The 16,244-nt window shown below is 28.1% G+C and overlaps 1 protein-coding gene across 1 annotated transcript in view; it reads left to right on the top strand.

The window, feature by feature from the left end:
• The first annotated feature begins 1,503 nt into the window (after nucleotides 1–1,503).
• Nucleotides 1,504–16,244, top strand: part of LOC117175085 — a 34,198-nt gene continuing 19,457 nt past the window's right edge. The window contains exons 1-3 of the mRNA XM_033364665.1: nucleotides 1,504–2,252; nucleotides 5,817–8,418; nucleotides 13,176–13,872. Coding sequence (XP_033220556.1) covers nucleotides 1,946–2,252; nucleotides 5,817–8,418; nucleotides 13,176–13,872 — 3,606 coding nt within the window. The 5' untranslated portion in view covers nucleotides 1,504–1,945. The remainder of the gene's footprint in view (nucleotides 2,253–5,816; nucleotides 8,419–13,175; nucleotides 13,873–16,244) is intronic.

A 16,244-nucleotide genomic window follows, 5' to 3' on the forward strand; every position in this document is an offset into this window, starting at 1 on the left:
CGGGGATTGATCAGAAGTTACAGGGGGGTTCGGCCATCTTGAATTGCAAATTCTGCGCAGGAAATTTGAACCATAAACACAGAAATGTTCCTAAGCGATAAAAACAATCTTAATCATGGATTATATAGATGAAGTAGCAAATTTAAAATTAGAATATAATGAATAAAATATAAGTATTTTTTTGTTTAAATTTAAATGTTTTTTATTGAATATTACTATTTTTCTGGAATTTCAACTATTTAATTTTTCGTTGAAAACTCGTCTTTTTTGTTCAACCTTATGCCACTTTGTTAAAAAGTAATTTTTTTGAAGATTCATTACTTTAGTTAAAAATTTATCTCTGCGACTGTAAATTCTACTACTCCATTTGTAAATTCAAATATTCTATTTTTTAAATCGCTTTTCTTGTTGAAAATTAATCTTTTGAACAGAAAATTGAACTATTCCATTTTTTTATAGAAAAGGTTTTCTGGTGTAGTTGGAAATTCACTTATTTTGTTGCAAATTGTATATACTGTTAGATATTCAATTTTTTAAACTGAAAAGTTCACTATTCCATTTTTGGTTGGAAATTTTTTTTAGTTTGAAAATTTAACAATTTTGTTAAAAATTCATTTTATTTTAGTGGAAAATTTACCTTTTTTAGTTAGACTCTAGATAATAAGTAGAAAACTCATATATTTTGTTAAAAATTTATCTTTTCATTAGAAAATTTATCTTTTTGTTAACAAATCATCTTTTCTGTTGAAAATTGAACTTTGTCATTTTTTGTACAACATTTATCTTCATTAGTTGAAAATTCTACTATTTGGTAACAGAAATAGAGAATGTTATTAAAACACGTACTTTTAAATTTTTTAGTAGACAATAACGTTATGTTTGTAAAATTCAGAACTACGCAAAAAAAGTGACCAGTAATTACAATAATAAATTTTTTAAATTCAAACATAATAACTGATTCTTTTACTTCACTTAAAAAATGAACTATAAACTTTCAATAATAATTTTTATATAAAAGGACGCTATTTTTTATTTATTCAATTTAAATTTTCGTCGAACGCAGGCGCACTCTGGTGAGTGGTAAACTCTCCCGTTCATTGGCCCTCGGAGTGCGGCCATCTCCTAGTTGACGTCACAATTTGAAATACCTCATGATTGTTTATTAACAATCTCCGATATATTATATTTTGCATGAATCTTTTTTTTAATTTAAACAAACTTTTACGTTTTTGGTCAAAAATCTCAAAATGAATAATAAAAAAAAACTTTAAATGAACATAACCTATTAACAAACAATGAGTGATTAATTATCCATATTTTAAAATCTTAAGCACGTTTTTGGTATAAAATAAGAATAAAATTTGAACTGTATCACAAAAATTAGAGTTTTGTGTCCGGAAACATCGACAGGTTTAGAAATTATTTCGAACAGAAATATGGGTAGCATCGGGGGCGTCTGAATTTAATAAAAATCGGCCATTTTAACGACGACGTCAGTTGTACCCGTGTGTGCCCGCGAGTTCTCGACAAAACCTGGCCGTTTTCTACATTTTACCCCTTGAAATATACCGGAAAGGTATTCTTTTACTTTTCCGAGTTTTCGTTTTCAATCCGCGGTCGAAAATTCGAAATCGAAAATAGTCATGAAATTCTAGTCAAGTGTAGAAAGACGAAATACTGAAAATATTAACTCAACAATCGTTCGCCTTTCTTGGTCACGCGCCATCTGGATTCGTATTATTCGGAACGCCATGGATAACCATGGACCTAAAAAATGTAATAAGTCGCCGAAATGTTGATAATCGGAAAAATCTATTTTCAAAACAGGACGAAAAAATGTTCCTTTTTCTGGCAAAGTGACTTTTTGAGATTGATTTTAATGAGGAAAATGGCTTGGGATTTTCTGGGATCCAGAGGAACATAACCTCAATATTAATTTTGGAAAATGAATGTTTCCAATACTTATAAAAAATTCAAACGTTTTGTGGTGGAAAGTGGCAAATCTTTTGATATTCCTTCAAAAATAAACAATAGTGGTGGTGTTTTGAGAAAATCCACGGATTTTAAGTGTCAGAAAATTGAAAAAGATACGCGGAAAAGCGAGAAACTTCTTCTACGAGAAGTGACACCTGGAAAGAATAATGCTTCGTTTTCGGAAAACCAGTTGTCCTTGTGTTCGGAAACTGATATTCAACCGATAGCACTTTTTGAGGAAGCGAAATTAGAAAAGTCGGAACAGAATTATGCTTTTGGTAAGTTTTTGGTTAAATTTTCTAATTTTAAAAGTCTGATACGTCTGATTGATTGTTATAATTCGTTGTTTTTTTTAATTGGGAATTTTTAAATTTTTAAAAGAAGAATTTTCATTCAGTTCGATCGTTTGAAAATTTAAGGTTAGGATTTTTGTTTTCAAAGTTTGTTACGACCTAAAACGTATAGATATTCAAATTTAAAAATGTTACGCTGTTTACAGTTGGGAAAAATCTTAAATAACCAAATGAAAATAAGCGAAAATTAAACATTTTTTGCAAAGAATCGGAGAAAGTGATTATATTCTTAGAAAGAGACTTAAAAAATAAAATATTGCGGGAAAGGGGCGAAAATTAAAATAATCAAACAATTTTTGTCTTGAAAAATGGGTAATATAAAAAAATAATTTTTTGACTTTTAAAGAAAGTAGGTGAATAAATAAACCATTTTTTTTACTTAAAACGTGGAAGTTTAAAAAAGTAAACCATTTTTATTTGTTTGTTTAAAATTAATTTTTTGACTGAAAATGTAACTGTTTTATTTTTGGTTTAAAGTTAATAGTTTTTTGCTGAAAATTCATGTATTTTGTTTAAAAATCGATCATTTTGATAAAAAATTAATCTTCTTTAGTTGAAAATTTTTCTGTTTGCTTCAAGATTTAACAGTTGGCTTGATTGAAAAGTCTTTTTCCTGCGGAAGATTCAACTCACGTTGAAAAGTCGTATTTTTTGTTGTACTTACCTATTTTTTGATAAAAAATTGAAGTCTGTTTTGGTTGAAATAACAACTCCATTTTTCGTTTAGAATTTTTTTAAATAAAAATGTAATTCCTTTATTAAAAATTAAACTCTCTTGTTCAAAATTATTTGTTTTTTTTTTTTTACTGAAAAATTAACTGTCCAACTTAAAACCCGAACTATTTGGTTGCAAATTATTTTATTTTACTGAAGCTGTAAGTAACTGATCGAGTTGAATATTTTATAATTTTAGTTAAAAATGTATATCTTTCGTATTTATATTTTGGTTGAAACATTATTCTTTTTTGGGGGGGGAAATACGTCTTTTTTATTAAAAATGAATCTTCTTAGTTGAAAATTCAGTTATTCTAGTTAATGATGCATCATTTTAGTTGAAAATGCATCTTTTTGGTCGAAAATAAAACTTTGATTTAAAATTAATCTTTCTTGTTACAAATTCATCTATTCCAATTGAGAATTATTTTAGTTTAAAAATTATGACTTTTATTTATTTAACACTTTTACGTTCAAAATTCATCACTGTGCTGGAAAATGTAACTATTTTGTTTCAATATTTTTTTAAGCTGAACATTTAACTATTGCATTTAAATATTCCATAAATTTAGTTGGAAATAAATATCTTTAGTTAAACTTTTTTTTTCTTACTAAAAATTTATATATTGGTTTTTATTTTAATGATTTTTCTTGGTCGAAAATTTGCCTTTTCTGGTAGAAATCAGTCTTCTTGGTTGAAAGTGTAATTATTCTATTTTAAGTTTGATCATTTTTTAAATAAAAATTAACTAATTAATTTTTGTTTAACAAAATATCTTTTTTTTTTTGTTAAAGATTTGCCTTTCTTGGCACAAATTAATCTCCTCGATTGAAAATTCATAACTTTATTCGTAAATTTAACAAGTTTTTTGAAAATTAGTGTTTAAATTGAAAATGGAACTATTCCAATTAAATATTTCATTATTTCAGTTGAAAATTCACCTCTGGTTGAAGATAAAATTTTTAAACTAAAATCTAAATTATTCAATTTTTGGTTGACAAAATATCTTTTTTGGTTGAAAGTTTGTCTTTTTTGGCAGACATTAATTTCCTTTATTGAAAATTCATAATTTTGTTCGAAAATGTAACTAGTTTTTTAAAAATGAGTTTTTTGTTGTTAAAAATGTTTTCAAACAGAAAATGTAACTATTCCAATTAAATATTCCATTATTTTAGTTTAAAATTCTACTCCTGGGTTGAAGATTAATTTTTTAAACTAAAAACTAAACTATTCAATTGTTGACTGACAAAATATCTTTTTTAGTTGAAGATTCGACTTTTTGTTAGAAATTAATCTCCTTTATTGAAAATTCATTCTTTGTTTGTTTCAAATTCAACTGATCCAATTGAAGATTCATCATTTTTGTTGAAAATTAATTTTTTAAATTAAAATTTAATTATTTCATTTTGTGGTTGAAAACTGATCTTTTTTAGTCAAAATTGAACTATTTGGTTTAAAATTCATCTTTTTGTCTTAAAATTCATCTCTTCGATTGAACTTTAATTTCTTCAACTAAAAATTTAAATACCATTCATTTTTTGAATGATTTTTTTTTCAGTTGAAAATTCGTTTTTTTTTTGTAGTAAAAATGAATCTTCTTGGTTCAAATTTAATTAATTTAGTCAAAGATTCATAATTTTAGTTGAAAATTCATCTTCTTGGTAGGAAAAAAAACTAATTGGATAAAAGTTAATCTCTTTTGTTAAAAAATTATCTTTTCGGTTGAAAATTCAAGTATTTCAGTTAAAGATTCATCACTTTAGTTTAAAGTTGATCACTTTAGTTGAAAATTTACTTTGTTTGCTGGAAAATTAATTTCGTTAACTGAAAATTTCACTACTTCTTTTGTCGTTAAAAAATTTCCTTTTTTAGTCCAAAATTAAACTATGTATTTGATTTATAATTCATCACTTTGTTTGAAAATTTATTTTTCCTACTAAAAATTTATCTATTGAATTTATTTTTACGAAATTATCTTCTTTAGTTCAAAATTGGACTTTTTGTGGAAATTATTCTTCTTGGTTGAAAATTTAATTATTCTATTTAAAGGTTCACTATTTTAGCTGAAAATTAATATTTTTTGTTTACAATTCACCTCTTTGGTTGAACATTAATGCCTAACCCCTGTTTTTTAAAATAATGCAGCATTAAATTAGGCAATAGGGCATTAAATTAGCATTAAATGAGCCGTTAATTATGAGATAGGTTTCAACTCGATTCGAAGATGTGGCTACATCAGTTTAACATACCTCATTAATTCTTTTATCTAAAAACGTAACTTCAATTTTTGGTTGACAAAATATCTTTTTTAGTTGAATATTCGTCTGTTTTGGTAGAAATTAATCTCCTTGAATGAAAATTCATCATTTTGGTTAAAGATTAATTTTTCTTAAGCAAAGACTTAACTATTTAATTTCTTGGTTCCAAAATATCTTTTTTATATTTTTTATATGTTTAAATTTAATTGACCTTGAAAATTCGACTTCTTAGGTTCAATTATTATTTTTTTATTATTCAATTATTTCAGTTGAAGATTCAACATTTTAGTTGAAAATTTATTAGTTTGGTTGAAAATTAATTTTTTAATTGGTCTATTCATGTATTTTGTAAAAAAATCGTCTTTTTTTGTAGAAAATTAATTTATTTGTTTGAAAATTTATTTTCTTCTTTAAAATTTCATCTTATTGTTTGAAACTTGAAGTTTTTTAGTTAAATATCCATCATTTTGGTTGAAGATTAATATTTTTGGTTCAAAATCGCAATTTTTTTTGCAGAGACTACAAAATTACAATCTGAACAAGACGTAATTACAATTTTAGAAAACCGAGACCACAACTACGGAGTCAAAATGAACAATCGGTCCGCAGACAACCGAATTGCTTCTCCAAAAATCTCTCAATTTCACAATTACTCTTATCCCTCACCGTCGCAAAAAGATCAAACCCCGAATCAAATAACAAATATAAGAGATTTAAAAAAAAACACCCCCCGAGTTAAACTCCTGAACCAGGAATCTCCGACTCTTCAACCATTAAAAAAAGTAAATTCCCCCCAAATGAGAGTCGATCCAACTCCCGAGGATTCGATGAAAAAAGAACTGAAGAAATATTGTCGAACCTGCGCCGGAATAAAGCTGCCCCTCACTGATATTTTCAGCGAAAAGGGAATTCAGATGAAGCTCAGCCAGCAAATTAGACACCTAGAAAATATCAAAGAAACCGATTCCCTGTCCACACAAATGTGCATGGACTGCATTTGTGACCTAAAAATGAGTTACACCTTTTTCATGCAGATTAAGAAAGCCGAGAATAAATTGAAATCAATCCAGGCGAAATTGCTCGAAACTGCAAAAGCGAATTGGAAAGTTCAAGAGGAGGCAACGAAAATGAATCATCCTTTAATTCAGCATGATCCTGCCAATTTGAAGAATAATGGCCCTCGAATTTCGGCCGTATTTTCCACCAAAGATTCGCCCAACTGGGAAACGGATCCAGTTCCAAAAGTCAAGTGCGAACCTGGAGTTTCGGAGGCTGAGGAATTTGAGAAAGTCCAGGAGGTGGAGAAAGTTCAGGAGGCTCAAAAAGTGCAGAAGGTTCCGAGTGATAACGAATCTTTGGAAGAATTTGATCCCGACGATCCTCCCTTTCATCCGCCGAGTGGAGAAGAAAATGCAGAAGGTGAGCCGAAACTTGTAAATCCTGTGAAGAAGGATCCAAAAAAAGGAACTGCAACTTCTGCCCTCAAATTGGATAAGAGCACGAAAGCGGATAAGGAGATGGAGATGAAAGAGGAGAATTTAAAGCGGAAATTGTCCGAGGGTAATGATGACAAATTGTCAATGTTGAAAGCGATTGGACCCAAAGAAGCGAAATTACGAAAGCTGAATGTAAATGAGGCATTGAATATCAAAAAAGAGGAGAACGGAGTCATGTATGTGACGGTGCGTGGCGCAAAACCCAATGAACTGCTTCTGGTGAAGGTGAAAAAAATGGAGAAGGGCGAGAAGAGTAAATCTGCATGCAAGAAAGAGAGTCTCAAGGAGAAGGAAAATCCATTTGTGGATCGATCCCTGGAACAGAAGGGACAGATAATAGAGGAGCAGATCGAGGAATACAAAAAGAAGAGGGAGAAAGTTCTGGGACCCTCAGCCCAGAATGACACGACCGTGATAATGCCTGAAGATGTTCGAGTCAAGAAGGAGACTTTTTACATCAAGGGAAGAGAAGTGCAGTCTGATGAATTTCATCAACATATACCCCTAGAAATTTCAAATAAGAAGGAACTGCTGAAAGAAGTGTTGGAGATTAAGAAAGAGAAGCCGGAGAAAAGTGGGAAGATTGTGAAGAATAAGGAGCCGAAGCCAAAAGTTTACAACAATCCCGAGGATTATAATTTGCGGATTGAGACAGTGAAGAATAAATGGGAGGATAAGCAGCGAAAGGATTGGGAGGAGGCACATCCGGGAATTGAGAATCCGGTCGATCGGTTGAAACGAATTTTGGGTGACTTGAGCGAGGGCGAGAATCTCCAGGAATTTATTGAAAATCTGCAGCAGCGAAAAATGGTGATTGCCAAATTGTGCGATGACGATATCGTCGCTTTTTTCAAGGACCGAATCAACGCCCGGAAACTAGTCTCCGAGCCGGAGTCTTCCGACCTTGAGGAGAAAATCGAAGTGCCTTTTCTTGACTTGATTGAGTGTGATTTTTGCTTTCTCGCATTCGCGACCAAGGAGGTGTGCGACGAGCACATGAAAATTCACGACAAGCGAATTCTCCATTATTGTGAGGATTGTAACGAGGAGTTTCCGGTGCTGAGACTGAAGAAAAATCACAATGTGATTTGCATCAGGAAATTGATTTGCAAGTATTGTGACTTGATGTTGGACTCGAAGGGCAAGAAGCGACAGCACGAGCAGAAGCACTGCGACAATATTCATGGACAACTCTGCGAGTACTGTGGCGAGAAGTTCAAGCATCAGGGCACCTTGGATCAGCATGTGAAGTCGCGACACATGAGTCTGGAGAAGATTTTTCAGTGTCCAAAGTGTCCGAAAAAATTTGCTTTTAAAACGAAATTGAGCTTTCATTTGAAGAGTGTGCACACGGCATTGCGGGCCTTTTTGTGCGAGGATTGCGGAGCGGATTTTAAAAATCCGGCGAGTTTGCGACATCACAGGATAAGGAAGCATCAGCCGAGTGGAAATAAGAAGGAATGCCCGGTTTGCAGGAAGCTGATACCGCTTTATAGTTTGAGCAAACACATGCACACGCATAAGGCTTATACGATCAAGTGTCCGCACTGCGACAAAATGTTTAAAAATACGTCGACGTTGAAGCAGCATGTGAGAATTCATGAGGATCAGAGACAGTTCAGGTGAGATTTTAATTATTAATTAATTTAATACTATTTTTGAAATTTTAGGAGACCGGGAAATGACTGTGAATTTAATTTTTTGAGAGGGGATTTTACAAAATTTGTGGAATGAAAATGTTGTCCAACTTTGATTTCAACCGCTTTTCTTTTTTTCTTAATAATTTGGTAAATTATTATTATTTTTGATATATAAAAAAAAAAACATTTTTAGTTGATCAACTGTGAATATAAATTAATGATTTTTAAAATTAAATTGTACTTCAGGATTTGAAAAGTAAATAATTGATTGTAGACGATTTGAAATCAGTTCAACAGTTTTAAAATTTACAGATTTTAACGTTAAAAATTAAACTGTTTCAATTGGAAAGTATGATTATTTTAGTTAGTCAGGTTATTGGATCGATCAGATGAAAAATCCCTTTCCAGGCTAAAATTTAAATTTTATAAAATGCAAAAATTAAAATTGAATTAAATTTTATTTATATTGATCAGGATAAAAATTGGTTACCTAATTTAGTAATTGATATCCTGGCCAAATTTTGTATTTAATTCCAAATTTCAGAAAAAAAATAATGGACATAGCTTTGACTAGCTTTCCCATCAGCCGGACTACTTTAATACTATTTCAGGAATTTTAGTAGAGCGAGAAATGAATGTGAATTCATTTTTTCGAGAGGGGATTTTGCAAAATTTGTGGAATAATAATTTTGTTCAATTTTATTTCAACCGTTTTTTTAATAATTTGGTAAATTATTATTATTTTTGATATATAAAAAAAAACTTTTTTAGTTGATCAACTGTGAATATAAATTAATGATTTTTAAAATTAAATTTGGAAATAGTTCACAGTTTTAAAATTTACAGATCTTAACGTTAAAAATTAAACTGTTTCAATTGGAAAGTATGATTAGTTAAACAAATGTAAAAGCTAGAAACGATTTGTAATTTTAAAATAACTGCAAAATAATATATTTATAATCAAAGGCTTTTATTAAATTTCAAATATTATTTCAGTCTAAAATATTGAAATTTTTCAATCAAGAAAAAGAAAAATTACTCAATATTTAGAAACATTTGAATCCGATTAAAAGAGATTTAGAAGTTCTGAAAAAGTAAAAAAAAAAATTTTTTTTAATTTCAGAAAATATGTACATGCTTCAAGATTTTGAAGCATTTTAAGGATTTTTAAACTATTAAATTTTTTTTAGCTTTTAATTTTAAAAGCTTTGAGTTTATAAAAAAATGGAATCGTTCAATTTTTAATGTTTCTAGCTTAAAATTGCTTAAAATTATATAATTTTTTAATGCATTAGTTAATTCTACAATTCGGAGCATTGAAAATCACAACTTGGATAAATTTTTGGAAATCAAAAACTTTTAAATTTAAGTTTTAAACGTTTAAAATTCAAGAGATCCACTTTAAGTGCTTTAATTTGCAGCACAATTTTTATTGCTTCAAATGGAAAAGTTTTTGGCTTTAGAGTTTCATATTATAATTTTTTTCACGATATTATTCAGTCAGGGTGGCTGCTAGACCGGGAATTTTAGGAGACCGGGAAATGACAGAGAAATTATTTTTTGACAGGAAATTTTACAATATTTTTAGAATAAAAATTTTTCCGAACTTTAATGTCAACTGTTTTTAAAATACTTTCTTAAATTATTATTATTATTTTTAATTAAAAAAAAACATTTTTAGTTGATCAAGTGTGAGTAAAAATTAATTCATGATTTTGAAAATTGAATTTTACTGTATGAATGAGAAAGTAAATATTAATTAATTTTACAAGACGATTTGGAATCAATTCACAATTTTATAATGTCCAAATTTTAACGTTAAAAATTAAACTGTTCCAATTGAAAAGTTTGATAAGTTAAACCAATGTAAACGCTCGATTAAAAATTTAGAAACTGTTTATTAACTTTTATTAAATTTCAAATATTATTTCAGTCTAAAATATTGAAATTTTTTAATCAAGAAAAAGAAAAATTTATGAAGATTTAGAAAGATTGACAAAATTATCAAAAATGAATGTGGAACTACAGTAGATCAGATTTCAAAAATTTCAAAATATTTTAAAGATTTAAAATTATTTCAAATTTGTTCAGAAGATTTCTAAGATTTTACAAAGATTTCACAGATATTTCAAATATTTTAATGATTTCATATGAATACAAAATATTTCACAAATATTTCAAAGATTTTATATAAATTTCATAAAGTTTTCAAATTCAGACTTCAAAAAGGGTACAGCAGATCAGATTTTTAAAATTTCAAAAAAGTTGAAAGATTTTAAATGAATACAAAATATTTCACAAATATTTCCAAAATTTCATAAAAATTGTTCATAAAGATTTTAAAAATGCTACAGAAGATCAGATTACAAGGATTTAAAAAAAAACGTTGAAAGATTTTAAATTATTTCAAATTTGCTTTGAAGATTTCAAAAGATTTCCCACATTTCGCAAAGATTTTAAAACTTTCAGAAGATTTTAAATCATTTCAAAATTTTTAGATTATTTTAAAAGATTTCACAGAAGAAAGACATCACAAATATGTCAAAGATTTCATAAAATTTTTTAGAAATTTACAAAGATTTCAAAGATTAAACAAAAATTTTAATGATTTCAAATGAATAAAAAAGTTTTAGAAAGATTTCAGAAGCATTTCAAAGAATTCAAAAGGATTTCAAAAAGGGTATATTACAGCAGAATTCATAGATTTTAAACAATTTCAAAAGGTTTTAATATATTTGAGATATCAAAGATTTCAATGGTTTCAAACGAACACAAAACATTTCGTAAACATAGATTAAAGAAAGATTTCACAAATATATGAAAAACTTCATAAATATTTCAATAGATTTCAAATATTTTAATGATTTCCTAAAAATTTCATAAAGATTATAAAAGATTTTTCACTATTTCAAATTTGTTTAGAAAATTTCAAAATATTCATAAGATTTTACAAATAATTCGAATACTTCACAAATATTTCAAAACATTTCACAAAGATTTCAAATTCAAAGATTTCAAAAAGGGCACGGTGTACCAGATTTCAAAACTCGAAAGATTTTAAACGATTTCAAATTTGTTCAGTAAATTTCAAAGATTTTACAGGGTTTTAGAACATTTCACAAATATTCCAAAACACTTTACAAATATTTAAAAGATTTCTAAGGATTTGAAACGAGTTAACATTTTTTTTTGTAGAAAATTACATAATATTTCACAAAAGTTTCAAATATTCCAGTGTTTCCAAATAAATTCAAAAACTTCAAAAGATGTCAAAGATTTCAGAACATTCTAAAGGTTTGAAACGATTTCAAAAGGTTTAAAAAAATTTGAAAGGATTTCAATGATTTCAAACGAACACAAAAGTTTTCACAGCCAAAGATTAAAGAAAGTTTTCACAAAGATTTCAACGATTAAACAAAATTTTTAAAAGATTTGTCAAATATTTCAAATATTTTAATGATTTCATATGAATATAAAATTTCAACGATTTCAAATTTGTTCAGAGGATTTCAAAACACTTTACTAGCATTTAAAATATTTTAAATATAGTAATAATTTTAAATGAATACAAAATATTTCAAAGATTTAAAAAAAACATTTTAAAGAATTGAAATGATTTCAAATTTGCTTAGAAGATTTCAAAAGATTTCCAACATTTCGCAAAGATTTTTAAACTTTCAGAAGATTTTAAATCCTTTCAAAATTTTTAGATCATTTCAAAAGATTTCCAATATTTAAATGACTTCAAACGAACGCAAAAGTTTTGACAACCAAAGATTAAAGAAAGTTTTCACAAATATGTCAAAGATTTCTCAAAGATTTCAAATTCAAAGATTTCAAAAGGTGTACAGTAGACAAGATTTCAAAAATATAAAAACATTTTTAAGATTTTAAACGATTTCAACTTTTTTCTAGAAGAATTCAAAGATTTAAAATATTTTAATGATTTTAACCCTCTCAGTCTAGACTTTAATATCTCTGGTTTAAATTAACGTATCGGGATTTTTCTTTCTTTTAACTATAGCTAAAAGTCTCACAAAAATGAATATTATAAAATTAATAAGATGAATTGAACATATTATTCTAAATATTTTCACAAAACTAAAACAACTATACAGCGAGTCACAAATATCGTCTGGGTATAATACACCCAGTCTAGGCTGAGAGGGTTAAATGAGTACAAAAGATTTTATAAAGATTTCAAAAAGGGTACAGTAGACCAAAATTTCTTCAATAAAATTTATAAATATTTCACAAAAAATTTTAAAGGTTTTAAACAATTTGAAAAGGTTTCGAGTCATTTGAGAAGATTTTAAAATATTACAATGATTCCAAATGAAGACAAAAGATTTCACGAAGGCGACTTATGTTTGCAAAAAATTAGGAATTTGTTTATTTATGAGTTTGCTTTCTTTATAAATTCTTGGCCAAGAAACAAATGAAATATTTCATCTTTTACATGTATAAAAAACAGTTATTTGATTATTTGATTTAAAAAAGAGATGTGAAAAAATTTGATTCCTTGATCTGGAAAACCTAGAAAAGACCTTGATTTTTTTATCCCCAGGAATCGCTGAACACCCTGGATTTACCCAGTTTGATATTCTTGATATCTTCGTATCAGTTTTAGGCTTATAATTTTTCCAAAAATGTCCCGGAAAAGGCCTGAAATATTAAAATCGAAGATCAAGTCGAATTCTGAAATAATTGAAATCGTGATCTCTAATTTCCAATTGAAGGTGCGACACTTGCGGAGTTGGATTCAACCGACGAGACGGTCTTCGTCTCCACATGAAGGTCCACGAAAAGTCGGACAGTCGCGGGCTCAAGGAATGCGCCTGTCAAATATGTGGCGAGAAATTCCCGAATCACTCGATGCTCGTCATCCATCGCAATCGTGTTCACAAAGACGGAAGAAATTACACCTGTCACATTTGCAACAGATCGATGATTTCCACACGATCTCTCGAGTGGCATTTGGCTCACATTCACAACGAGTCGCTGCCGGGCATCATCAAGGAGGAGTCGGACGGTTCCGGCGAAACGAAACGCGTCTGCTGCTTCCACTGCGACAAGACTTTCAAAACCGAGATGATTCTGAGGACGCATATAAAAAATGCCCATATGGAGAAGGAGCCGGTCAAGTGTCTCGACTGCGATTTGACGTTCACGAGTGAAGTTCGACTCCGCCATCATATGATGGTAACGCACAATCGACTTGAGGGCACTCTCCAGTGTCCCCATTGTCCGAAGAGATTTGTCAATCAGTTGAGACTGAAGACGCACATGATTTCGCACTCGGAGGAGCGACCCTACACGTGCGAGATTTGCGGATTTAATCTCAAGACGAAGATTCAGTTGATCAAGCATCATCAGAATCGGCACAGCGACGAGCGACCTTTGCAGTGTCGACACTGTCCTTGGAGATGTAAACAGGTTCGTATCTTATTTGTCAAATAAAAAAAAGTTCTAATCGACAAAGTCTAGTATTGTTCCAGACTGAGAATTTACGATTTTTAAGAATATTTTTATTGTTCAGGTTATATCAGCGGTTGAATATACAATATTTTCTAGCTCAGAAGTAAAATAAGAAGAAGACTCCACTCCCGAAAAACTTAGGCGCCTGACATTTTCAAAATTCTCTGATTTTTCTTTGACTATATTTTTATTTTAAATCATCAATATTCAAATACCAGCTTTTTAATATTATGATATTTTTATCATAGAATATTTTATAAGCGGAATAAAACGGTGCTTCATATACAAATTAAAAATTTTCAGTTTTGTCACCTTTTTCTTCTATTTTGGGGTTTCTCATCTTTTGCCACCTTTTTTTTTTTTCAATTGAAAAAGTAACATTTTATTCAAAATTACAACTTGCACACCGAATACAGTTTTTATTACAATTTCCTGATCGACGAATCTTGAACCAAATGGTCGAATTTTCAAACAGAGGTGATTAAACTTCAACCAGGAAGAGTTGCATTCTCAAACATAATTTTGAATTTTGAATTTAAAAATATAAATATTTTACAAGTCAGTTTAATCTTGAAGCAAGAAAGACGAATTTTCAACTAAAAAATAACTTTTCTAACAAAAGAGGATTTTTACACCAAAAGGATGGATTTTTTATCCAAAAATACAAGTATTCAATAAATCAGTTGAAATTTTGATAAAAAAAGATTACTTTTTAAGAAAATAGTTGAAGTTTCAACTAAATAGTAGAATTTCTAACCAAGAGATGCATTTTTAGCCAAAAGATGATTTTATTTTAGCAAATAGTTGAATTTGCTACCCAAAAAGACGATTTTTCAAGTAAAAGAGAAATTTCAATCCAAAAAGGATGAATTCACTCAAAAAAGATAAATTTTGAACCAAATAATAGATTTTTGGAACCAAGAAATTAATTTTAAACAAAAAAGGGTGAATTTTTAAGAAACTAGTGGAATTTTCAAAAAAAAGAAAAATTAAACTTTCAACGAATTTGTGGAATTTTAAACTAAACACCAAAAATATAATATTTGACTTCAATAAAAATTATTAACCCTGTAACATAAATGGTGAATTTGTAGCAACTAAAAAGAAAAAAAAGATTTTTCCACCAAAAGATAAATTTTCAACCAAAAAATATTAATTTTCTACAAAACTATAAATTTTTTACCAAAAACGATGACTTTTTAAAAAAAAATCGTTGAATTTTCACAAAAAGTATGGTTTTTAAGTAAAAGAGATTATTTCTTATGCAAAAATACAATAATAGACTTTTCAAATAAAAGGAATGAGTTTTTAATAAAAAAAGATCAATTTTATATAAAAAAATATGAATTTTTTACAAAAGTATATATTTTCGACCAAAAATGATGAATTTTTCAAAACAATCGTTAAATTTTCACAAAATAGATGTTTTTTTAATTCTAAGAGATTATTTCTTAAACAAAAACACAATAATAGACTTTTTAAATAAAAAGAATTAATTTGTAACCAAAATGTAGAATTTTGAACCAAAAATATGAATTATTAAAAATTCCACTACTTGGTTGAAAGTTGAACGACTTTTTTCAAACTTCATTTTTTTTCGTTAAAGATTCATAATTTTAGTTGTAAGTTCTTTTTTTGGTTAAAAAATAAGATTAACAATTCTTTTTGTTGAAACAATTTTTTTAACTGCAAATTCAAATATTTTGTTAAAAAAGTCAACTGATTAATTGTAAATAAACTTTTTTGTTGTTATTTTAGGTTCTCGTTTTTAAAATTAAATTGTTTTTTAAAGAATTAGGCTTTTTGGCTTGAAAATTCAACAAAATGTTTTTTGTTTTTAATTAAAATTTTGTTGTGGAAATATCAACTAAAACATTTTTTGATAAACATTAATAAAAACTGAAAAATTTTTCTTGGTAAAAAATTTATTTTTTGGTAGAAACTTCATCTCTTTCTGAATTTTTGGTTGAAAATGCAACTTCTTAGTTGAAGATTTATCTATTTTCATTGAGGATTAGTCTATTTTATTTAAAATTAAAAACTTTGGTATAAAATTCAACTGTTTGGTACAAAATTCAACTTTTTTGTAGAAAATTCGTTTTTATTGCTGTTTTTTAAATTGAAAATTAATTTTTTCTTGATAGAAATTCGTCTACTTAATTTTTCGGTTAAAATTTGAACTTTTATGGTTTAAAAATGCAGACTATTTACCTTTTTTGCTTCAAAATTTAACCATTTGGTAACGTATTTAACTAAGGGGTAAAAAAAAGGAATGTACTTGTAAAAAATAGTTTTTTTTTTTAAATTGAAAATTAGTTCTCAGTAGAAAT

This window comes from Belonocnema kinseyi, chromosome 1, assembly GCF_010883055.1.
Source record: "Belonocnema kinseyi isolate 2016_QV_RU_SX_M_011 chromosome 1, B_treatae_v1, whole genome shotgun sequence".
NCBI lineage: Eukaryota > Metazoa > Arthropoda > Insecta > Hymenoptera > Cynipidae > Belonocnema > Belonocnema kinseyi.